Here is a 21792-nt window from a genome sequence, read left to right as displayed (position 1 = left end):
TCTTGAGGATGGGGGTGGGGTAAGAATTTAGCCTTCAGCACATGTCTTGGACAGTGAAATGTGGAGTATGGTTGCATGAATGGTGTTGACAGCTGTTGGATAGTAGTGTCTGTGGATAGCAGTGCCTGTGACCAATACCAATTTGTAACCGTTTAAAGAGTGTGTGTGTGTGTGTGGTGTGTGTGTGTGTATATATATATATATATACACACACACACATAGCTGAGTGTTTTTCCCACAATACAGCTTATGCTGGGGAACATTCATAATAGTTTTTTACATTTCACAAAAGCAGTGAACACCAGCAATTCTATCTTGGTGTAGCAGAGCAACTGGGACTGAGTTACAAATCAGGAAGTACCGGTTTGAATCTAATCTCTGCTGTGAATTCAACAAGTGGCCTTAGCAAGCCATTCTCTTTCAGCCTCAGCCCCCCCATCTGTAATATGAGTATAATAATATTGACTTGCCTTACAGGGTTCTTACAAGAATTACAACCAAATAACCCATGTGAAGTGCTTTGAAGACTTTAAATTGTTATACAAATGTTAAGTATTATTATCACTCCTGCAAATAAGTCTTAGCATGCTTTCAAACAGAAGACTCTTAGTGCTACCAGTCAGAAGGCATTGTGCAGCAATTATCCATCTTTTCTCCACAACTATATTTCCTTTCCCCTTAATATGGAATGTAGGTTATCAAGCTACTGGTGCTGGATAGAGGCTATCGAGCATGAATTGCTTTGTCTCTGGAAATGCCACTGAAGACTTTTAAAATAAAATGAATGTAGCACTAAAGCTAAAATCTAGTTTTTAGGGCCTAAAACATAGTATTAGTACAATGTATTTGAATGAGGGAGCATTAAGGTAGTATTTGGTCATTTTCATATTAGTAGCTATTAGGGCGCAATCCTATGGCCGCTAGTCAGTGGCTAAACTGCTATAGAATTGGTTGGTTCCTGGAGAACCGCCTCCCAGCCCCCCCATCTCATAAGTGGCACAGAATGTCCCTGGGCTCTGTACTCGTCAGAGTAGCATGGAGCAGGGCAAAAGGGGGTGTTCTCATGGGAGGGGAGTGCGAAAGTGCCAGTACGACTCTTTCTGTGTGTCGTCTGGCCTCCCCCCTCCCCACCATTTCTAGGGTCCCGCAGCTAGAAAGCCGCAACTGTCTAGCTGCAAATGCAGGGCAGCTGGAGCACGGAGGAGAAGATCCCCTCTGCGCCCCGTCCGGCTTGCATTGTATAGGCTCCGAGTTTGGAGGTGGCTGCCTATCCCGATAGGATTGCTCCCTTACTTTTTTAAAGCATAAAGAAGTAAATGTCAAACCATCGTGGTAAAACAAAAACCTCAAAAGTGAATTTAAAAAACTATTTGTTGATAGGCTAGGAGAGAAATGACTTAATTGCTATCAATTTTAAAAGAGTGCTGTTGACTGTTTGCTGCAGTAAAAACATTGTAGCTATTCCCGTTTGCTCAGACTTGGGTATTCAAACAAATGACCTTTGTAATAAGTTTGTGGAGAAGTTCAGTGAAAAAGTTAAGAGAAGTTTAAGTCTTTTTAAGATTACTTTGAATGAAAGTGAAAGAGAAGATATTCTAATGTTACAGATTTAATATGAAAAACTGTAAAAACTTGAGCTGATTACCCAGATGTTAAAATGTCCCTGCTTAGAACTGCATTGGAAAACAAACAAAACAGACAATTGTGTTTGTGTCTCTGCTTCTTATATCAACATCTTCAACATTTTCTTTGTTATGTGGCAGTTCTGTTTTTTGTTACTGAGTTAATGCTTGTTTCCCAGTAAAACTGGAAGATACTTTACAACAAAAATGACAAATGTGGTTGGCTGTTTGTCTACTGAGCATGAGGTAAATTGTTTTCACTTCTGTTTCTCATCATATGGATTATTTAATTCACATAGTAGGGCATGGATATTGAACATCTTTCAGCCTGAGGGGTCATATTCCATTTAGGACAAGCTCTCTGGGGCTACATTCCAGTAGTGGGTGGGGACAAACGCAAAAGGGGCAGGGCCAACATAGCAGCATATTTTAGGCTAAAGCTCTGAACTGCCAGTAACTAAGCCTTAGGAGAGGCATTTGAACTTTTTAGAATGGGGGAAAACTGCACAAAAGTCAGGAACTGCATCAGTGATCGGTAGTCAAGGGAAAGGGGACCCAAGGACAGGTGTCTCTCTTATAGACCCTCGGTCCCAGCAATGATCCAATGGGGTGGATCTACTGGAAAAATGTTGAATCACTGCCAGGTCTCTCCAAGAAGGAGGAACTCTCTGGATAGCCAGATTGCCCGCAGCAGGTCTACTTGAGAGGAAGGCTCCCCAAGCAAGTAAGCATATAAGATGGTAAAAGCTCAGTCACTATCAGTCCCAGGGTAGCTGGTCTTCCTTCCCCTCTTGCTACTGGAGTGGCTGCTGCTTGTCATGGTGTTGGAGCCTAGACAGACTGTGGTCAATCTTAACTGTGGCTTGTTGAAACAAGCTAGTTTCAACAAACCATAGTTAAGATTAGGCACAATTTAGGATTCAGATGGCACTTTAAAGTGCTGTTAACCTAAAATGTAAGCAGAAGCTCTCAATCTCGAGACCCACAACAGGTGAGGACAGGAAAGGGGAGCTTGCATGTCTGAGACTCACTGAGGCCTGTTCTCATAATGCTAAACCATGGTCTGAATGTAGCCATGCTGGGGGCAAGGGGCAGCTCATTAATACCATATGTAACTTCCTGCTCCTTCCCATGACTCTGCAACTTATACTCACTTGTTGCTTCCAGTGTCCTTACTACCCCTTTCTTCTTTAGCTCAGTTACCAAGTCCTTGCCAAAATATTCCAGATTTTAAAACAGATTTTTCAAAACAGACATTCATCTTGTAGACACATGATGTATAAGTATGCAAATTTTTGTTGTTTTTATAACCTCTAGTAGGATTTGGAATTTTGGGCTGCAAAACATAAAAAGTTCTAGTCTCAAGAGCATAAGGAGCTTCTTTATAGTGACCATGACATTTGGTTTTGATTCCTAAAGTACAAACTGAGATATGTGTTGCTCAAATAATGCAGAGTGTTCTGAGAAGTGAGATCAAGCAGGCTTCTCAAGAGTTTCAGTTCCTTTAACAGTAGATGTCCTCTTACACCACAATTTACAGAAGTGGCTTTTAGATGTTGAAAGCTCTTTGGCTGAGTGCTTGCTGCTAACCTGGTGTGTGTTTGTGCATGAATGCATACAGTTTCTTTGAATGACTTACCTTCCCTTCCTCCTCTTTTCCATATATTTTTTGGTTGGTTAGATTTGACACAGCCATGATGAGAGGCGATTACCTTTCCCTGGTTCCTGTAAGCTTTTTGATTCAAATGTTTTGTGTATAATTCCCGTTTAAGAGATGCAGTGTTTCAGTGCTTTAAAGAATTCTAGATTTGATTCTCCCTAGGAAAAATTAACTGGAGTTAAAATATTCTCCATTTTCTAAGCATTTTCCAAGCAAGAATGTATTCAAGCTTGGTTTAAGTTCCTCCAGAAAACATGTTTATTTCCCCATCGGCTACTTCCTGTTTTGTAACTGTAACGGTGCAGTGTACTTTTGTGTGTGTTTGGGGACAGAAGAATGTACAACAGCTTGTCTAACTGTGAAATACTTCACTCAGTAGTTTTAATGGTGTTGCGTTTCATAAACTTACTAAGGCAGTTGCATCTGCACAGTTTTTGTGATGATGAACATACAATACATTATATGTTACAACAGCTTCCTAGATGATTTGAACTACAACTGCCAAGTTGGACTAGTGCCCTCCAGATATTTTGGACTACAACTCCCAAGAATCCTGACCATTAGTCATGCTAGCTGAGGCAGAGGGAAATGGTAGTCCAAAATGTCTAGAGGGCACCAGGTTGGGGAAGGCTGTGTTAGAAGGTCTCACAACAAAGCCTTGGTACAAAGTTGTTGTTGTTCAGTCGTTAAGTCGTGTCCGACTCTTTGTGACCCCATGGACCATAGCATGCCAGGCCTTCCTGTCCTGCGCTCTCTCCCCGAGTTTGCTCAAGTCCATATTCATTGCATCGGTGATGCTATCTAGCTATCTCATCCTCTGCCGTCCCCTTCTCCTTTTGTCTTCAATCTTTCCCCCGCATCAGGGTCTTTTCCAGTGAGTTTTCTCTTCGCCAAAATATTTGAGCTTCATCTTCAGTATCTGACCTTCCAATGAGCACTCAGGGTTGATTTCCTTTAGGATTGATTGATTTGACCTCCTTGCAGTCCAGGGGACTCGTAAGAGTCTTCTCCAGCACCACAGTTCGAAAGCATCGATTCTTTGGTGCTCAGCCTTCCTTATAGTCCAGCTCTCACAGCCATACGTTGCTACTGGGAAAACCATAGCTTTGATTATACAAACGTTTGTCGGGAAGGTGATGTCTCTGCTTCTTACTATGGTGTCTAGGTTTGCCATAGCTTTCCTCCCAAGGAGCAAGCGTCTTTTAATTTCATGGCTACAGTCACCGTCTGCCGTGATCTTGGAGCCCAAGAAAATAAAATCTGTCACTGCTTCCATTTCTTCCCCTTCTATATGCAAGGAAGTGATGGGACCAGATGCCATGATTTTAGTTTTTTTAATGTTGAGTTTCAAGCCAGCTTTTGCATTCTCCACTTTCACCCTCAACAAGAGGCTCTTTAGATCCTCTTCACTTTCTGCCATTAGGGTGGTATTGTCTGCGTATCTGAGGTTATTGATAATTCTCCTGGCAATCTTAATTCCGACCTGTGATTCATCCAACCCGGCGTTTCTCATGATGTACTCTGCATATAAATTAAATAAGCAGGGCGACAACATACAGCCTTGTTGTACTCCTTTCCCAATTTTGAACCACTCGGTTGTTCCATGTCCAGTTCTTACTGTTGCTTCTTGACCCTCATACAGGTTTCTCAGGAGACAGGTAAGGTGGTCTGGTACTCCCATCTCTTTAAGAATTTGCCACAGTTTGTTGTGATCCACACAATCAAAGGCTTTAGCATAAATGAATTAGAAATAGATGTTTTTCTGGCATTCTCTTGCTTTCTCCATGATCCAGCGAATGTTGGCGATTTCATCTCTAGTTCCTCTGCCTCTTCGAAACCCAGCTTGTACTTCCGGTAGTTCTCGGTTCGCATACTGCTGAAGCCTAGCTTGTAGGATTTTGAGCATCACCTTGCTGGCATGTGAAATGAGCGCAATTGTATGGTAGTTTGAACACTCTTTGGCATTGCCCTTCTTTGGAATTGGAATGTAAAATGACCTTTTCCAGTCTTGTGGCCACTGTTGAGTGTTCCAAATTTGTTGGCATATTGAGTGCAGCACTTTAACAGCATCATCTTTTAGGATCTTAAATAGCTCAGCTGGAATACTGTCATCTCCGCTAGCTTTGTTGTTAGTAACGCTTCCTAAGGCCCACTTGACTTCACTCTCTAGGATGTCCGGCTCAAGTTCAGTGACCGCACTCTCATGGCTATCAGGGTCATTCAGATCTTTCCTGTATAGTTCTTCTGTGTATTCTTTCCACCTCTTCTTAATCTCATCTGCTTCTTAGGTCCCTGCCTTCTTTGTCCTTTATCATGCCCGTCTTTGCACAAAACGTTCCCTTGATAGCTCTGATTTTCTTGAAAAGATCTCTAGTCTTTCCCATTCTATTGTTTTCCTCAATTTCTTTGCATTGTTCATTTAAGAAGGCCTTCTTGTTTCTCCTTGCTATCCTCTGGAACTCTGCATTCAGTTGGATATATCTTCCCCTTTCTCCCTTGCTTTTCGCTTCCCTTCTTTCGTGAGCTACTTGTAAAGCCTCATCAGACAGCCACTTTGCTTTCTTGCATTTCTTTTTCTTTGGGATGGATTGAGTTGCTGCCTCCTGAACAATGTTACAGACCTCCGAACTCCGAACATAGAGTTCCTCAGGCACTCTATTCCTCACCTCCACTGTATATTCATAAGGGATATGATTTAGGTCATACCTGAATGGTTTAGTGGTTTTCCCTATGTTCTTCAATTTAAGCCGAAATTTTGCAATAAAAAGCTCATGATCTGAGCCACAGTCAGCTCCAGGTCTTGTTTTTACTGACTGTATAGAGCTTCTCCATCTTTGGCTGCAAAGGACATAATCAATCTGATTTCGATATTGACCATCTGGTGATATCCATGTGTAGAGTCGCCTCTTGTGCTGTTGGAAAAGAGTGTTTGCTATGATCAGCGTGTTCTCTTGACAGAACTCTATTAGCCTTTGTCCTGCTTCATTTGGTACACCAAGGCCATGCTTGCCTGTTATCCCGGTTATTTCTTGACTTCCTGCTTTAGCATTCCAATCCCCTATGATGAAGAGGACATCTTTTTTGGGTGTTAGTTCTAGAAGGTGTTGTAGGTCTTCATAGAACCGATCAACCTCAGCTTCTTCAGGCTCAGTGGCTGGGGCATAGACTTGAATTACTGTGATGTTGAATGGTTTGCCTTAGATTCGTACTGAGATCATTCTATTGTTTTTGAGATTGTACCCCAGTACTGCTTTTCCCACCCCTTTTTTGACTATGAGTGCTACTCCATTTCTTCTGAGGGATTCTTGCCCACAGTAGTAGATATAATGGTCACCTGAATTAAATTCGCCCATGCTTATCCATTTTAGTTCGCTGATTCCCAAGATGTCAATGTTCAATCTTGCCATCTCATGTTTGACCACCTCCAGCTTACCTTGATTCATTGATCTTACATTCCAGGTTCCTAAACAATATTGTCCTTTACAGCATCGGACTTTCTTTTCATCACCAGACACATCCACAGTTGAGTGTCCTTTTGGCTTTGGCCCTGCCGCTTCACTCTTTCTGGCGCTACTTGGAAATTCCCTCTGCTCTTCCCGAGTAGTATATTGGACACCTTCCGATCTGAGGGGCTCATCTTCCGGCGTCATATCTTTTAGCCTTGTGATATGTTCCATGGGGTTTTCTTGGCAAGAATACTGGAGTGGGTTGCCATTTCCTTCTCCAGTGGACCACATTTTATCAGAACTCTCCACCATGACCTGTCCGTCTTGGGTGGCCCTGCACGGCATAGCTTATGGCTTCAATGAGTTACGCAAGCCCCTTCAGCACAACAAGGCAGTGATCCATGAAGGGGTGGTACAAAGTAGCTCTTATTAAAGTAGGGCATGTGTTAATTACTTAATATTGTAGTCTGTGACTTCTTATAATATATTTATGTTCATTTTCTCTTATTGCGCCTGCTCCAGTTCTAACTTTGCTTCCAATATGAGAATTTGCTTCCCTTGCCCCCATTTTTTAATAGCATATTAGTTTGCAGGTTTTAACTGTTGTTCCTCTAAAAGCCATACCACTTAAAGTTTGGACTAGTATACTGTAGCACTAATGAACTGTTTTTTACAGCAACAAAGTGTGAAAGCAAGATGCAGCAGTGGAAGCAGGAAATACTTGTCACTTGAATGTCGTAGCTGTATGTCTGCTTCCTGTCAGTTAGACCACTAAAAGTGAAACAGATGAACCAAGATACTGCTCCTCTTGAATTTTTTTCATGTGGGTCATTGTATAACAGTCCCCTAAAGAAAATAATGGTTGAGATTTCCATATCATTATATATTCAGTCTCATATTTAAAGTTTTCCACTGAAGATTGGACTTAACTTGATGGAAAAGGCATGTTTCTGAGAGTGAACAATAGCTAGAGGAGTAATCCAGGACAGATTATTTTTATATTCATTTTGTTAAGTTTAGTTGGAAACCTGCCAGTCACTTTTCTGTGTCAGAATATTGCAGGATCACATGAAATCTGTCTTCCTTTGGAACTAATGTAAAATTATATGACAGAATAAATTGCATGCCTGTCATGTAACTGATTATCATTCATATGTTTAGGTTCCATATTGTTCCAAGTTGTCCCAGAGAATAAGAAACACAAAGCTAACAGGTGTTGGCCTCTGAAAGTTCCAAAGCAATGATGTTGCTCCTGCATCTCCTGCCTTTTTCCTTTTCCTTTCCCTTCCCTATCATGCCCTCTCCTATCTGCTGTGGGACAAAACTGTAGCAGGCAGGGAAAGATGGTGAGTAAAGGGTCTAGTGAAGAAATGGAAGGAGTGGTGCAGCTTTCCCTTTCTCCTTGGTTTGAAGCTTTTAAGGACAAGCAGGATCTCTAGATGGACACATGGCAATCTTTCACAAAATAAGTGATCTCTCCCTTTGGACAAGCTTCATTTGAAGAAAGAAGTGCAAGTTTTTTAGCTGAAAAGCTTTCTTAATCAGGTAGAAAAGAAAATTAGCCAGTTCTCAGCTATATGGATTACAGCGTTGTTTATCAATATTTTACTCAGGTCCTGTAGGTAACTGGTTGATTCAAAACTCTTTGTAACTGCCTGTTAGCCAATTATTTTTTTGTTTTGTTTTAAATGTTAAATTTTTTGTGATTGGGCTATTACCTAACATTTGCAGTATTGTTTTTTTTAAGCTGCATTTGTAAGTAGCTGTCAGGAATGAATCTGAGCGTGTGAAGATGTCTGGCAGCTCAGATGTGGAATCAGAATGGGAACAGCAAGAACAGAGGGAGGCACCCTCCCTAGTGAGCCGAGATATGGTGAGACTTCCTTCCCAACGTTTTGACACACAGATGGCCTAGCTTGAACGGTTCCCCCATTCCTCCACCATGAAAACTCAGGTTTCGGAGGAAGCGAGGGCCGTGACTTGAGGCATACTAGGGTCTGTTGTAGAGCGAAGCAGAAAAAGTTAGGGGCAGGCATCAGAGGCTCTGCCAGGTTGGCCACTCGTGGAAGCCAATGTAGGAGGGAGCCACCCTAAGGGAGGGGCATCCGTGCGAAGCAAGTCTGGCCAAGAAGTTCATGCCCAGACTGCTGGCAACTTCCCTAACTTCCACTTCATCTCCTCTACTGATATTTGTAGATGTGTGGATTAGCTGTTTCATGCAGTCTGAGAGTTTCCTGGAATCTGCATTTGTAAAGAAGTTAGTTGTTAACTAATAAAGTAGTGTTAGCCTGAAGCCTTGTTTCCTGGAGTGTGCTGATTGAGAAGAGAGAGGACATAGGAAAATGACAGTAGCTCTTCTGCTATCATGAGGTTGTCCAACATTATCCGGGTTGTTTAACTTTTGTGAATTTAAACTGAGGAACACAGTGCATTGAACAAAGCAGCACCTAAATTTACTATTTTTGTTGAAGCAAGTGCCTTAATTCAAGATACCTGGGTAATTCCCAAAGGAAGCTTGACGTTACTTCCAAAAGACCAAGAAAGTTGATAGGAACAAGCTTACTGTATCAGTGCCTATTTTTTCAGAACAGACTTGATTTAGAACTCCCAGCTTGGATAGTGGAATTTAGTATTCTCCATTGTCTGCCACTGCATCACTAGCCACGTTAATCTAAGAGAATGAAAGAAACATTTAAGCAAATGGATATTTCTTAGAACTACCCATTACTGAAAAATATGAGTATCATGGAAGCTTTGTATGTTTTTGAGAGACGTGTATTTGTTCTGAGTAGTCATAGCTCCAAGTGACTGAATGATGGAAAAGTGCTTTAGGGTGCAATCCTATAGGATCCGCCCTTAATACTTGTAAGCCTCCAAACTCGGAGGCTTACGAGTATCCAGTGCAGAGCGGGAGGCACGCTGGAGGTGATCCCAGCCTCTACCGTACCTCCTGCTCTCCATTATAGCTAGATGGGTATTTTTGCCCATCTAGCTGAGGTGTCGGAGAGAGAAGGAGGCCTGGGGATATGCTGTAAGCCATCTCCTCCCCTTCCTGCCCATCGGCACACCCCTTTACCTCCTCTTTGAGGTTGTTTTTGTGTCCTTGGAGAGGCAGCCGGTGCAGTAGTGATGATGGGGCACTGATTCCCTCTGTAGAGCCTCTCTTGTAGTCCTTGAGGATCATGATCAGACTAGCACTTTCTGCCCATATTCCTGGTCTTGAATTGTATTTCCAAGCCTTTACGCTATGATCATGTGTTTGATTTGGTCAACTAATAATCCATTTGGTTTCAGTGGGATCTAAACTCTCAGCTTTACTTAGGACTGTAGCGTTGCAACCTTATGGAACTATCATCCACTTGTTTTTACTTTGTTTTTGTTTTTAGTTGCCTGTCATATAACTGTTGGCACTATTTTACAGGTATCCAAATGGCCCTGAAAGCATTTATGATGATTTACTTATTGTGGCTCTCACTTCGGTGGTTGGGTTGGTATGGAAGAGCAGAGGAGGATAGGTTTCGTTAGTTCCATATGTTTATTTGTGAAGTGTGCACTTTCTGCAGGATAGGCTTCTTAATAAAGGGTTGGAGATTAAAGATTCATTATTAAAATCCAGCCCTTGGGAGTACCCTCTATGGCTGGTCTCCAAGACTGTTGGAACACAGCCTCCAGTGACTGACATCGGTAGTTCTGTCTTTCTAGAAAGTTTTCTGTGTTTCTCTGATGGGCACAGTGTGCTTTATGTATTTCTGGCCATGTATTGTTCTCTCCTTTTGTTAACATGTCCATCTTTTTAGTTCAGTTTTCAGTTAGCAATTTGCAACATCCCCCTTAGGTGCTGGAGAAAAAGCATTACCCACTGTGGGCAGGTTTGTCCTAGGCTTAGAGGTTTTTTGAAATATTAACGTAATTGAGATCTGGTTCCTACTTTGCTTCTCCCTTCGTATGAATGAGTGATTGAATAAAAGTGCAATCCTATGCATGTTTAGACAGAAAAAAGGCCTATGACTCCCAGTATGGCTGGCTGGGCAGGCTGGGAGTCGTAGGCCTTTTTTTCTGTCTAAACATGCATAGGATTGCACCCTAAGCCAGAAAGCTACAGTTAACCATACCTTCTATTACATATAAACCAGGACCTTCAGACAAGCTAGGATTTGGAAGCCAACTTTAAAGCATGGCTTTATATCTTGGCTTATTTGGAAGCCATTAACCATAGTTTCCTAGTTTGCCTGTAATGGAAAGCTATGGTTAATTGCAGCTTTCTGGTTTATTTCCTTGGTTGTTCGAATAGAAGAGTGATGCAAGAGGAAAAGGGCTCCATGCAGGTGCACAAAGTTCATGTATACCCTGGCTTATTAAGGCAGGATTTGATCATCCGAACCAGGCCTTCGAGGGCATGTTGCAAAAGGGAGGAATTACATGTGTCAGGCATAAGGAGTTAAGTGTATGGTGCTGGTCACTGGGAGCAAGAATTGCAAAGTTGTGTATTTCCTTGCTTAGACTGTTGTATGCTCATGATTTAACTTTGCACTGAATTGTGCAATAACTTATGCTTCTAATGCCGATGTGTGCAGCTACTTCATAGCAGGAAATGAAAAACAAACTAATACCATATAGCAGTGATTAAAACTACTGCTTATAGTGTTCATCAGAAAAAGTGAACTTGCACTAGTATCTGTGATACAAGGGAAGATAATTGGGATATTTAAAATCCCTCTTGCAGCAAACTACATTAAGCCTCTTTGTGAATGATAATTTCTGTTTGCATTTATATACCCTTGGATCTGCTTTTTGCTTTTTGAACTAGTTCACTGTGGCATTTTCTAAGAATGGCATAAGGACATGTTTGTTATCTGGAATTGATAAGTACCGTGATAATAAAAATGATATTAAGTTATGTTAACAACTGGGCATATAACTGTGGTTATCTTTTAATTTTATTTTTTTTTAAATGGCATTTCATATATGAAGGATGCCCATTGGCAGTGAAAGAGGATAAATATGAAGCAACAGGTATAGGCAGATCTAGGTATGTGATATGTTTAGCAGTTTTGCAAGAGCTAAAAGGCCTGGCTCCCTGTAATCTGACACAAGGGTAACTCCTGATGGAAGGTAGACAGCAATGTGTAAAAACTGGAATTTCTGGTCTAGCTGAATCATACCAGCTGCCCTAGCAGGGATGTGACTGTTCACGTTGGTCATAGTTGACAGCAAGTGGGAGGGAGGCTGTGCTAATATATTAACATCTTGTAATAAGAGGCTTACAGAATCAGTCATATACAGCCTTCAAACACTCCTGCCCCTTGCTGGGAATGCTGGGAGTTGTAGGACTTTTTTCTGTCTAAACATGCATAGGGTTGTGCCCCTAAAAGTGAAGTGGCTGCTGCTAACAATACCACAATGCACCTGTGAAAGCTGCATGGTCCTCCAAAGAGGAGAGGCACAGCTGGTGGAGGGGAAGAGGGCTAAATTGCCCACAGGGCCCTCAGCAAGAAGGTTATCTGTAGAGGTAGGGGGATTCCTCCCAGCCTTCTGTTTTGAAGATATAGTGGGACTTGCCCACTGATGTTCAGACGCACAGGTAAGAGCCTAAGAAGGTTGAAAAGGATGCTATTTCCAGCTTCCCAGCCCCAAAGTCAGAACAAAGATAGGATCTTCCTCCATACTCAGATCTACACAATTACAGTGTAAATTGGAAATTAATTGTAAATCTTTTTTATTGCCTATTGCAGGCACTCAGAGTTGGATGAAGTTCAGAATGTAGGATAGGCAAACAGTGTCTTACAGCACCCCCCCCCCCCAATAACCTGGGAGTAGGTTTACGGATAAAATAGTGTGGATTCCTGCTGGAGCACCAGAATTAAGCATCTTGTCCGGGTAAATATGAAGCACTTCTCTGTCGTGATGCACCTGCAATTCTGTATGTTCCTTAATTGGATAGTTGCCGACTGTATTCATGTATTACGCAGGCTGTGTCAAGAACATGCAGGGAATCATCACCATCACCATCGTCTTAACATTTGGAACATTTCAAGTATTCAAAATGCTTCACATACATTATCTAGTTGTTATCCTTACAACAACCTGGTAAGGTAACTCTGTATTACTGTCCCCATGTTGCAGATGGGAGGACTGAAGTTGAGAGAGGGGGGCTTGTGTAAGGCCACCTGGTGAAGTCATGGCAGAAGCAAAATTTAAACTGGGAACTTTCTGATTTATAGCTCTGCCTCATAAGGCACCATGCTTCACTAGTTTTCTACGAAGAAGCCTGTCTCACTGGCTAAAAGGTCATTAAGTTTTAGAAGTCCCATCGTTCCAGAATTCACTGAACATGCACTATTTGTAACCCTAAGTTATTTGTATGTGACACGCATTATTTATTGTTATTTCATGTCACATTTGTTTTAGATGATTGCTTTCTACTGGGATTATCAAATAGGAACAGCATATAGTTTAATTGGGTAAATGTTGTAAACATTTAGCTGAGCAAAGTATATTCTGTTCCTTTTGGATTAGGATGATCCTAAAAGGATCATTCTTAAAGTCTAAAACTGAGGTAGAATGGATGTTGGAGATTTATTTAATATTTACTGAATTTATGATATTTACTGACAAACTGGTGACAGATGTCTGGTGACAAATTATAAGTACTTTCCAAGGCATCTGCTGAGCATGAGAGAACGCTGCCCTCCAGCTCATTTCATTTTCAGTTCTTTGGTACGTTGTATCAAGATTTGGGTGCTCTTTTGCATGATGGCAATGCCAGATGCACGACCTTTCCTTAAAATAGCCTTGTATAAAGTATACAAAATAGTGTATAAAGTAATACATAAATTGGAATACATAAGTAAAACTGCACTATGGAATCTCATTGTAAAGAATCTGCTTTTAGAAAATAAGTTAGTTTTTTCTACAGACTTTTGATAATCGGTCTGCAGATCAAATGTTTAACAACAGAACATCCTCCATTTTCGACAGGCCTTCTGCTTAGGAGCTAATAAATCTATAAAGTGTCAGAAACCATTAAATGGTATAAATTCAGACATGTAGCTCCTGATGTCATCAACTGTATTCCTGAAATTTCCTATGGGGATAGGGGCTCGTTGTCTGAAAGTATCTCAACCTAAAAATTCTGTCCCACATTAGAAGTTTTCAAGTCAAAAAGAAGACTAAACAAAAAGTAATCATGGTCATAGTTCTGACATGGGCACTTCTCAAGCAACAGTCCTCCATATGAAAGCTGAGGTATGCAAAGCAAGGCAACGTCTGTGCTGGGCTGGAGTACCTTCTCCCCTTGTCAGTCTCCCTCAGCTCCTGTGACACCTTTAGAAAACAGAGATAAAGGTAGGCATGTTGACCATAAGAAAAATTCCAAAATCCTATTTTAAAAAATAGAAAAATTCCAAAATCCTAATAGGAAAAATTCCTATTATACGAGTGTAATACCTTTATTAGGCCAGCCAAAATGTGTAAGCTTTTGAAATCTCCAGGGCTCTTCATCAGGCAAGATATTACAAAAAGAAGGTTTGGCAGGGGGTGATGAGGGTAAAAAACCTGGCTTGATGGTGAAATCACAGTGTCTGCATGTCCTAAGATTATTGGGGGAGGAAGGATCTTAAGAATTAGGGGACAGTCATGTGGCAGAGACTGTGACTGAGAAGTGATCAAAAACATTTCAGTTGGGAAAGCAAATAGACTAAGAGAATTCATTGTAAGGCTAGAAGGTGGGGTGTTGCCTTGTAGGAGCTGATTTTCAGGGGATTTCTGACCCAACAGCAGAGTTCAGTAGCTGTTGAATCAGTACAGTATTTCTGTAGGAAACAAAAGATTTGGTTGGCTGAATCTGACCTTTTAAAGCTTCCACTACAATGTAGCTTTTGTACAGAAAATTGGGAGGTTTGCAAAGATTCATACAGAAACAACACACGTCATATCTTGTTCACATTAATGTTATGCTTTTAATAATGCTGCTTTACTTTATTCTTAGTTTACAGTTGTGATAGAGCTGATTATGTTATGCTGTTAGCCCAACCTTATACATTGTGGGCTAGAATGGGGGGTTACAAGTACGTTCCTCGTATGTTGTCCCATTCCTAATGCATTTCTGTTTATCGAGTTTTGTAGCATACAGTTCTCTGCATGTCTAATTTGCCATGACGTGGTCAGTGTTTCCTTCCTGCTGCTTACAAGCCGGTGTTAAGAGATAAGAATACACTCGCATTGCATTTTCAGAGTATTGAAAAAATTCCCAAATATCTGCTCAGTTAAGAAAGGGCAGAGGGCTTTTTTGCATCTTTAAAAGCTTGATTATCTATAGTGTGTTTTAGGAGTTTTGTAAAGTGAGGCATTTTGTTAAACAGGCAGTACAGAAGTATTGCAATTTGGATCTGCCTGTAAAGAATAAAGCTAATAAACTGGTAGAGCATATGATGTATCCGACCACCTTGGATTATGGGTTTTCAAATTTCTCCTTGGTAATTCTGTTTGCCACCTGCTAAAAAAAAGTGTGCTCCAGGAGATTTATGCTTCATAATTTTTTTTAAAATCTATCATTTATAGATGTCTGTTTTAAGTTATATTAGTAAACTCCCCAAAACTAAAGAGAGGCGGACTCAGTATCACCCATAGTGATATTATTTTACAATTGTATGACTACTGTTGATTTAATTTTGCTTTTGTTTTCCAGTGGTTTCTGGTTGAGAAGCATATTCAAGAAGGTATTTCCTAATTCATCTGTCTTTGTGAAGAATAAAATCCAGGAAGATTGTACAAGAACTGTCTACCAGGCAACAGACTGACCAAGGTCTGTTGCCCCACACAACTCTTTTCTGGTGATAAAGTCTTTCTTTACACCAAAGGAGCGTTTTTATTCCATGCAGCGCTGAGACCGTGGAATGCTTTATTATGGCAGCAGTGGTACAGCAGAACGATTTGATGTTTGAATTTGCCAGTAATGTCATGCAGGATGAGCAACAGGTAAGGGAGAAATTAAAAAGCATGTTAAATAACCACTAGATTATGCTAAAAGAATATAAAAAACATTGGTTTACTATTTTTTTCTCTTTTGAACATTTTGATGTTTAGTTGAAGGGAATCCTGTGAGCATTTGTAATCACTTCCTGGTGTATGCATGTTTATGAGTAATTTAGGGTGCAATCCTGCGCATGTTTAGACAGAAAAATGTCCTACAATCCCCATGCGGTGTACACTTTTCTGATTAGACAAAAGTAATTTCAGCCCCTGGTGTGGGTAGTGCATTCCAGAGGCGGCTTAAGACCTAGGACAGCAGTTTGCATGGTGCAGAATTATAGCTGCCCCAAAGGAGAAAAATAATCATCTGGTTTGTCCTGATTATCAGTTTATATTGCAACAAATGCCTTTTTTGCTCATTTGTTGTTTGAAATCCAGTTTTTATGGCTCAAGGGGGAATATTAATTTTGTTTGGAGGATAATACATTTTCCTATCACTTAAAACAGCAGTGTATTGTTGCTGGGAAAACATTTCCTTGACAGGAGCCATTGCAATTTGCAATGCTATCTGAAGTGTGCTATGTAAGACTTACTAGCAACTATTGGATGGTGCCTGTGACATGTGACACAGAACCACTCCCTGCCCGTGTGCTTGTAGTGTTGTGATCCATAATTCAGGCTGCAAAGAAGGGATGTACACATGAGCTAAAAATAATCACATGGCAAAGTGTGAAGAAGCCCTGCACCTGTTTTGTGATGTTCGATTATTGTTAACTACTTAGGTTGAAAATTGGTCCATACATTTTATTTATTAATTTATTAATACAGCTGCAAGCCTTCAGACTGGCTGTGCTATGGTGATCTGGAGGGGTGCTTCTCTGGAGAGTAGGCAATATCTACTCCCCTGCAAATGTCCTGGTTGGAGGCTAGGCCTCCCTACTTTCATGTATTGGAGTGCATATCCCTCCAAAAAGAAGCTGATTTGGGTAGACTAAACCAAAAGCTCTTTCCACATCCTGTTCTGCATTAGCAAAACCATAGTCATGACCATGATCCCTTCAGGAAATGATAAAGCATGCCATCTTATCACAAAAGTATCTGATTACATTCTTGCTTCTCTTCTTGTTAACGGATGTTAATCAAAAATAAGAGCAAGAGTATGGAAAGGAGACAGCAGCATTTCTGTCCCCCTCTTTCAGCATCCCCGACCTGCAATTTAGGACTGGGAAGAACCCAGGTTTGAATCCCCATGGGTGGGAGACTTTGGGCTAGTCGCTTTCTCTCTCAGCCTGAACTACCTCATTGTCTTGGTGTAAATATAAAGGTAGGGAGAACTTACAGATATGTCACCTTGAGCTCCTTGGAGGAAGAGTGGGATATAAATGTGAGGAAATAAATATAAATAATGCTTAATAGAACTATATTACAGGGTGATTGTGGTACAGATTACTAAGATGTGTGTGAAGTGCTCTGAACCTGCAAAGTAATGCTTGCTTGCTTGCTTGCTTTCTTTCTTTCTTTCTTTCTTTCTTTCTTTCTTTCTTTCTTTCTTTCAAATATTTATATACCACCTTGTTTGCTTAAAAAAAAAAGCCATTAAGGGGGTGTACAACGATTTAAAACAAGACCTTAACTCAAAAAACAAGAACATTAAAAACAATAAAACTACTACATGATGTAAAAGGCTACATTAAAAGATGTGTCTTCTCACACTTTCTAATAGATGTAGAAATTAGGGCTGTGCACTGCTTCGGCCTGAGGTGCAAACTACAAGCCGAAGCAGGGTGCTTCGTGCCACTTCCGATGTGGAGAGGGCACGAAGTGGGTCAGGTTGCTCTGAAGCTCTTCAGCATGCGTTGGAGCAGTCCAGAAGCCCAGCTGCCGCCCAGCACCCAGCTCCTTACCTGGGCGCTCAGAACGCATGCCAGCAGTCGTCTTCTTGTTCCAGGGAGTCACCATTTTTAAAATGGCGACTCCCTGTATTTCTGGAAATGGATCCTGCACAAATGGCAGCTGTGAAGCATGCAACATTAATATAGCATCCTTGACTGCTTGACAGCCACCATTTGTGCAGGATCTGTTTCCAGAAATACTCAACAAGAAGATGACTGTCGGTGTGTGTCCAGGGGCCCAGGTAAGGAACTGGGGGCCTGCGCAGTGCATTGGGGGGGAAGCAGGATTTGGACATCCGAATCCCACTTCAGCTCCGGAGGCCGAAGCAGGTTGCTGGGGGGCGGGGATCAGCCCAAAGTGGATCGGGCCTGTCGAGGAAGCCCCAAAGCAGCCTCCGAGGTGGATCAGGGAGTCCCTGCACAATCCTAATATAAATGTGAAGTATTATTCTTGGAAGAGTGATAGATACAGTAATGGATGGGGTAACAGGTCATCAGTTCTCCTGCTGCAACTTTTGGTGCTTATGCCTCCTTAAAGAAATACATCCTGTTTAGATAGACATGAGCTTAGGCTAGTTCCCTCTGACATTGAACGAAGAATGCCACCTGTCTTTGTAATGTTGTCATTCTCTCTGCAAGATCCAGATTACCTGAATGTACATGTTAAATTCATTCAAATACTCATTTTGCAGCCAACCATTGGTGGAAGACAGTTACTTCTAGTCAGGATCATTCCATAGTCCACTTCTTCTGGAACAGACTTGAATGGGTTCCTTTTAAAGTACATTGGTTGTAGATTTCAAGCTTGTGCTTACAAAGAAAGAAGATGAATTCTTTTGAAAGGCTGACTGTGTATTTAATTATGTTCTTGCTAGTTGTTATGTACAAGCATTTATATAAGACCTTTTAACTGTTCAAAGATTATGGATTGGATTCAGATTTAATTGCATGCAACTGGGCTGATGAAAGCAGACTTGCTTGCCCTGTGCTCCCCAAGGCAGCCACTCCAGCCCCCGAAAAAATGCTACACAGAGGGTTTGGGGACCCTCCTGAGGGCTGGTTGGGCTACTATTGGGAGCAGGTGGCAGGAAAGCCGCCTTTTGCCAGCCTAGTTGCACATGCCTAAATCTAGATCCAACTGTATGTTAGTAATCTTTACAACAACCCTGTAAGTTGGGCCAGTGCCATAACCTGCATGTTTCAGACAGCAGAGACTGAGAGAGAATGGCTTGCTTAAGGCCACCTAGGGAGTTCATGGCAGTTGTGGAAACTGAACTTGGAAATTCCCAGCTCCCTCACTTGTTGGTAGTGTGTTGGACAAGAACTTGTTATAAATATTCTGTTTCACAGAAGTTAAGTATCTGGCTGTATCTTGTATTAAATCCATTTTCTCTCCATCTTAGTCTCAAATATTTATTCCTGTTTCTTGATGCAACTTATCATGTTAAGGAGTCTAATGTTCAAGTGACTGGCTGAGCTCTCAGAGAGGCCCTTGGAGCTTCCCCGCCAAGAAAGATTGGCAGCCTCATGATGTAAAGGACACAAGAGCATAAACTGATGAAGCAAGATTTATTTAATGTTTACACTAACTGAGGAAGAGAATGCTGAATGGAGTAAAATGCTTGACTTAGTTTTTGTAGTTTGTAGTGTTGCAGTTATTTCAGCTTGTAATGGTGGCTACCTTTTTAGATAGCATACATAATTTTAAAAACAAATGAAAATCATCTCTGCCTAACGAGCACCAAAAACTCTCTAAAGGAAGATGTAATGGCCATAAATATTAAATGCTAAGTAACATGGAGTCGAGTAAACAAAAGCAAAATTCATTGTTTTTCAAATCTCCTGATTTCTGTCAAGGTTTTTGTTTATAGGATTCCTTACAATCGTTAAGGTTTAATAGAGTTGCAGAACCAGCACAACCTACCCCTTGCTTATGGCCTGGCAATTGCTAAGGGCATTTATATTATGTTTATTGCATAAAGTCATATATAAGAATTACCCAGACATATTTTTTGTGCTGAAAATACATATTTCTGTGTGATTTTTAGTAGTGAGCAAGTTGTCCTTCATAATTAATAATAAAGTGGCTAAAGCAGTGCCTGGATACAATCCAAAAAACGATAGAATGATCTCAACTCGAATTCAGGGTAAGCCATTTAAGATCACAGTGATCCAAATATACACCCCAACCACAGATGCTGAAGAAGCAGAAGTAGATCAGTTCTATGAGGATATTATCCTACTGGATAATACGCCAAAAAGAGATGTTATTTTCATTACAGGAGACTGGAATGCTAAGGTGGGTAGTCAAACGACACCTGGAATTACAGGCAAGCATGGTCTGGGAGAACAAAATGAAGCGGGACATAGGCTGATAGAATTTTGCCAAGACAACTCACTGTGCATAACAAACACTCTCTTCCAACAACCTAAGAGACAACTTTATACATGGACTTCACCAGATGGTCGACACCAAAATCAGATTGACTACATCCTTTGTAGCCAAAGGTGATGGACATCTATACAGTCAGTAAAAACTAGACCTGGAGCTGACTAGTTCAGATCACGAATTTCTTATTGCACAATTTAGAATCAGACTAAAGAGAATAGGGAAGACCCACAGATCAGGTAGATATGAGCTCACTAATATTCCTCATGAATATGCAGTGGAGGTGAAGAATAGATTTAAGGGACTAGATTTAATAGATAGGGTGCCGGAAGAACTATGGACAGAAGTTCACAACATTGTTCAGGAGGCGGCAACAAAAAAGTCCCAAAGAAAAAGAAAACCAAGAAGGCAAGATGGCTGTCTGCTGAGACACTGGAAGTAGCCCAGGAAAGAAGGAAAGCAAAAGGCAACAGTGATAGGGGGAGATATGCCCAATTAAATGCAAAATTCCAGAGGTTAGCCAGAAGAGATAAGGAATTATTTTTAAACAAGCAGTGCGCGGAAGTGGAAGAAGATAATAGAATAGGAAGGACAAGAGACCTCTTCTGGAAAATTAGAAACATTGGAGGTAAATTCCAGGCAAAAATGGGTATGATCAAAAACAAAGATGGCAAGGATCTAACAGAAGCAGAAGAGATCAAGAAAAGGTGGCAAGAATATACGGAAGATCTGTATAGGAAGGATAATAATATTGAGGATAGATTTGATGGTGTGGTCAGTGAGTTGGAGCCAGACATCCTGAAGAGTGAGGTTGAATGGGCTTTAAGAAGCATTGCTACTAACAAGGCAGCAGGAGACGACGGTATCCCAGCTGAACTATTTAAAATCTTGCAAGATGATGCTGTCAAGATGATGCATGCCATTTGCCAGCAAATTTGGAAAACACAAGAATGGCCACCAGATTGGAAAAAATCAACTTATATCCCCATACCAAAAAAGGGAAACACTAAAGAATGTTCAAACTATCGAACAATGGCACTTATTTCACATGCCAGTAAGGTAATGCTCAAGATCTTGCAAGATAGACTCCAGCAATCCATGGAACGAGAATTGCCACATGTACAAGCTAGGTTTAGAAAAGGCAGAGGAACTAGAGACCAAATTACCAATATCTACTGGATAATGGAGAAAGCCAGGGAGTTTCAGAAAAACATGTATTCTGTTTTTTTGACTATTCTAAAGCCTTTGACTGTGTGGATCATAACAAATTGTGGCAAGTTCTTGGTGGCATGGGGATACCAAGTCATCTTGTCTGCCTCCTGAGGAATCTGTATAAGTGGTCTGATGCTGTAAAGAACAATATTGTTTAGGAACCTGGAATGTAAGATCAATGAATCAAGGTAAGCTGGAGGTGGTCAAACATGAGATGGCAAGATTGACCATCGACATCTTGGGAATCAGCGAACTAAAATGGACAAGCATGGGCAAATTTAATTCAGGTGACCATTATATCTACTACTGTGGGCAAGAATCCCTCAGAAGAAATGGAGTAGCACTCATAGTCAAAAAAAGGGTGGGAAAAGCAGTACTGGGGTACAATCTCAAAAACAATAGAATGATCTCAGTACGAATCCAAGGCAAACCATTCAACATCACAGTAATTCAAGTCTGTGCCCCAACCACTGAGGCCGAAGAAGCTGAGGTTGATTGGTTCTATGAAGACCTACAACACCTTCTAGAACTAACCCCCCCAAAAGATGTCCTTTTCATCATAGGGGATTGGAATGCTAAAGCAGGAAGTCAAGAAATCACC

At 41.1% G+C, this 21792-nt stretch overlaps 1 protein-coding gene across 10 annotated transcripts in view; it reads left to right on the top strand.

Moving 5' to 3' along the window:
* The window catches only part of ELF1 (E74 like ETS transcription factor 1), a 101733-nt gene that overhangs the window by 36555 nt on the left and 43386 nt on the right, over window positions 1-21792 (top strand). For 7 of the 10 annotated variants that reach the window (XM_084844887.1, XM_084844892.1, XM_084844890.1 and 4 more), the window contains one exon: window positions 15415-15704. The exons of 1 other annotated variant lie outside the window; for it this stretch is intronic. In XM_084844887.1, the coding sequence (XP_084701013.1) occupies window positions 15633-15704 (72 nt within the window). In that variant the 5' untranslated portion in view covers window positions 15415-15632. Of the gene's footprint in view, window positions 1-12460; window positions 12606-12697; window positions 12816-13874; window positions 14073-14958; window positions 15203-15414; window positions 15705-21792 lie in introns of those variants that run through there. 2 more of the 10 variants (XM_084844891.1, XM_084844889.1) reach the window with 2 other exon arrangements.

This window comes from Heloderma suspectum, chromosome 3 (assembly GCF_057233095.1).
Source record: "Heloderma suspectum isolate Gila_16-S chromosome 3, 16-S_ref, whole genome shotgun sequence".
NCBI lineage: Eukaryota > Metazoa > Chordata > Lepidosauria > Squamata > Helodermatidae > Heloderma > Heloderma suspectum.
This window is presented reverse-complemented; position numbering and strand designations above follow the sequence as displayed.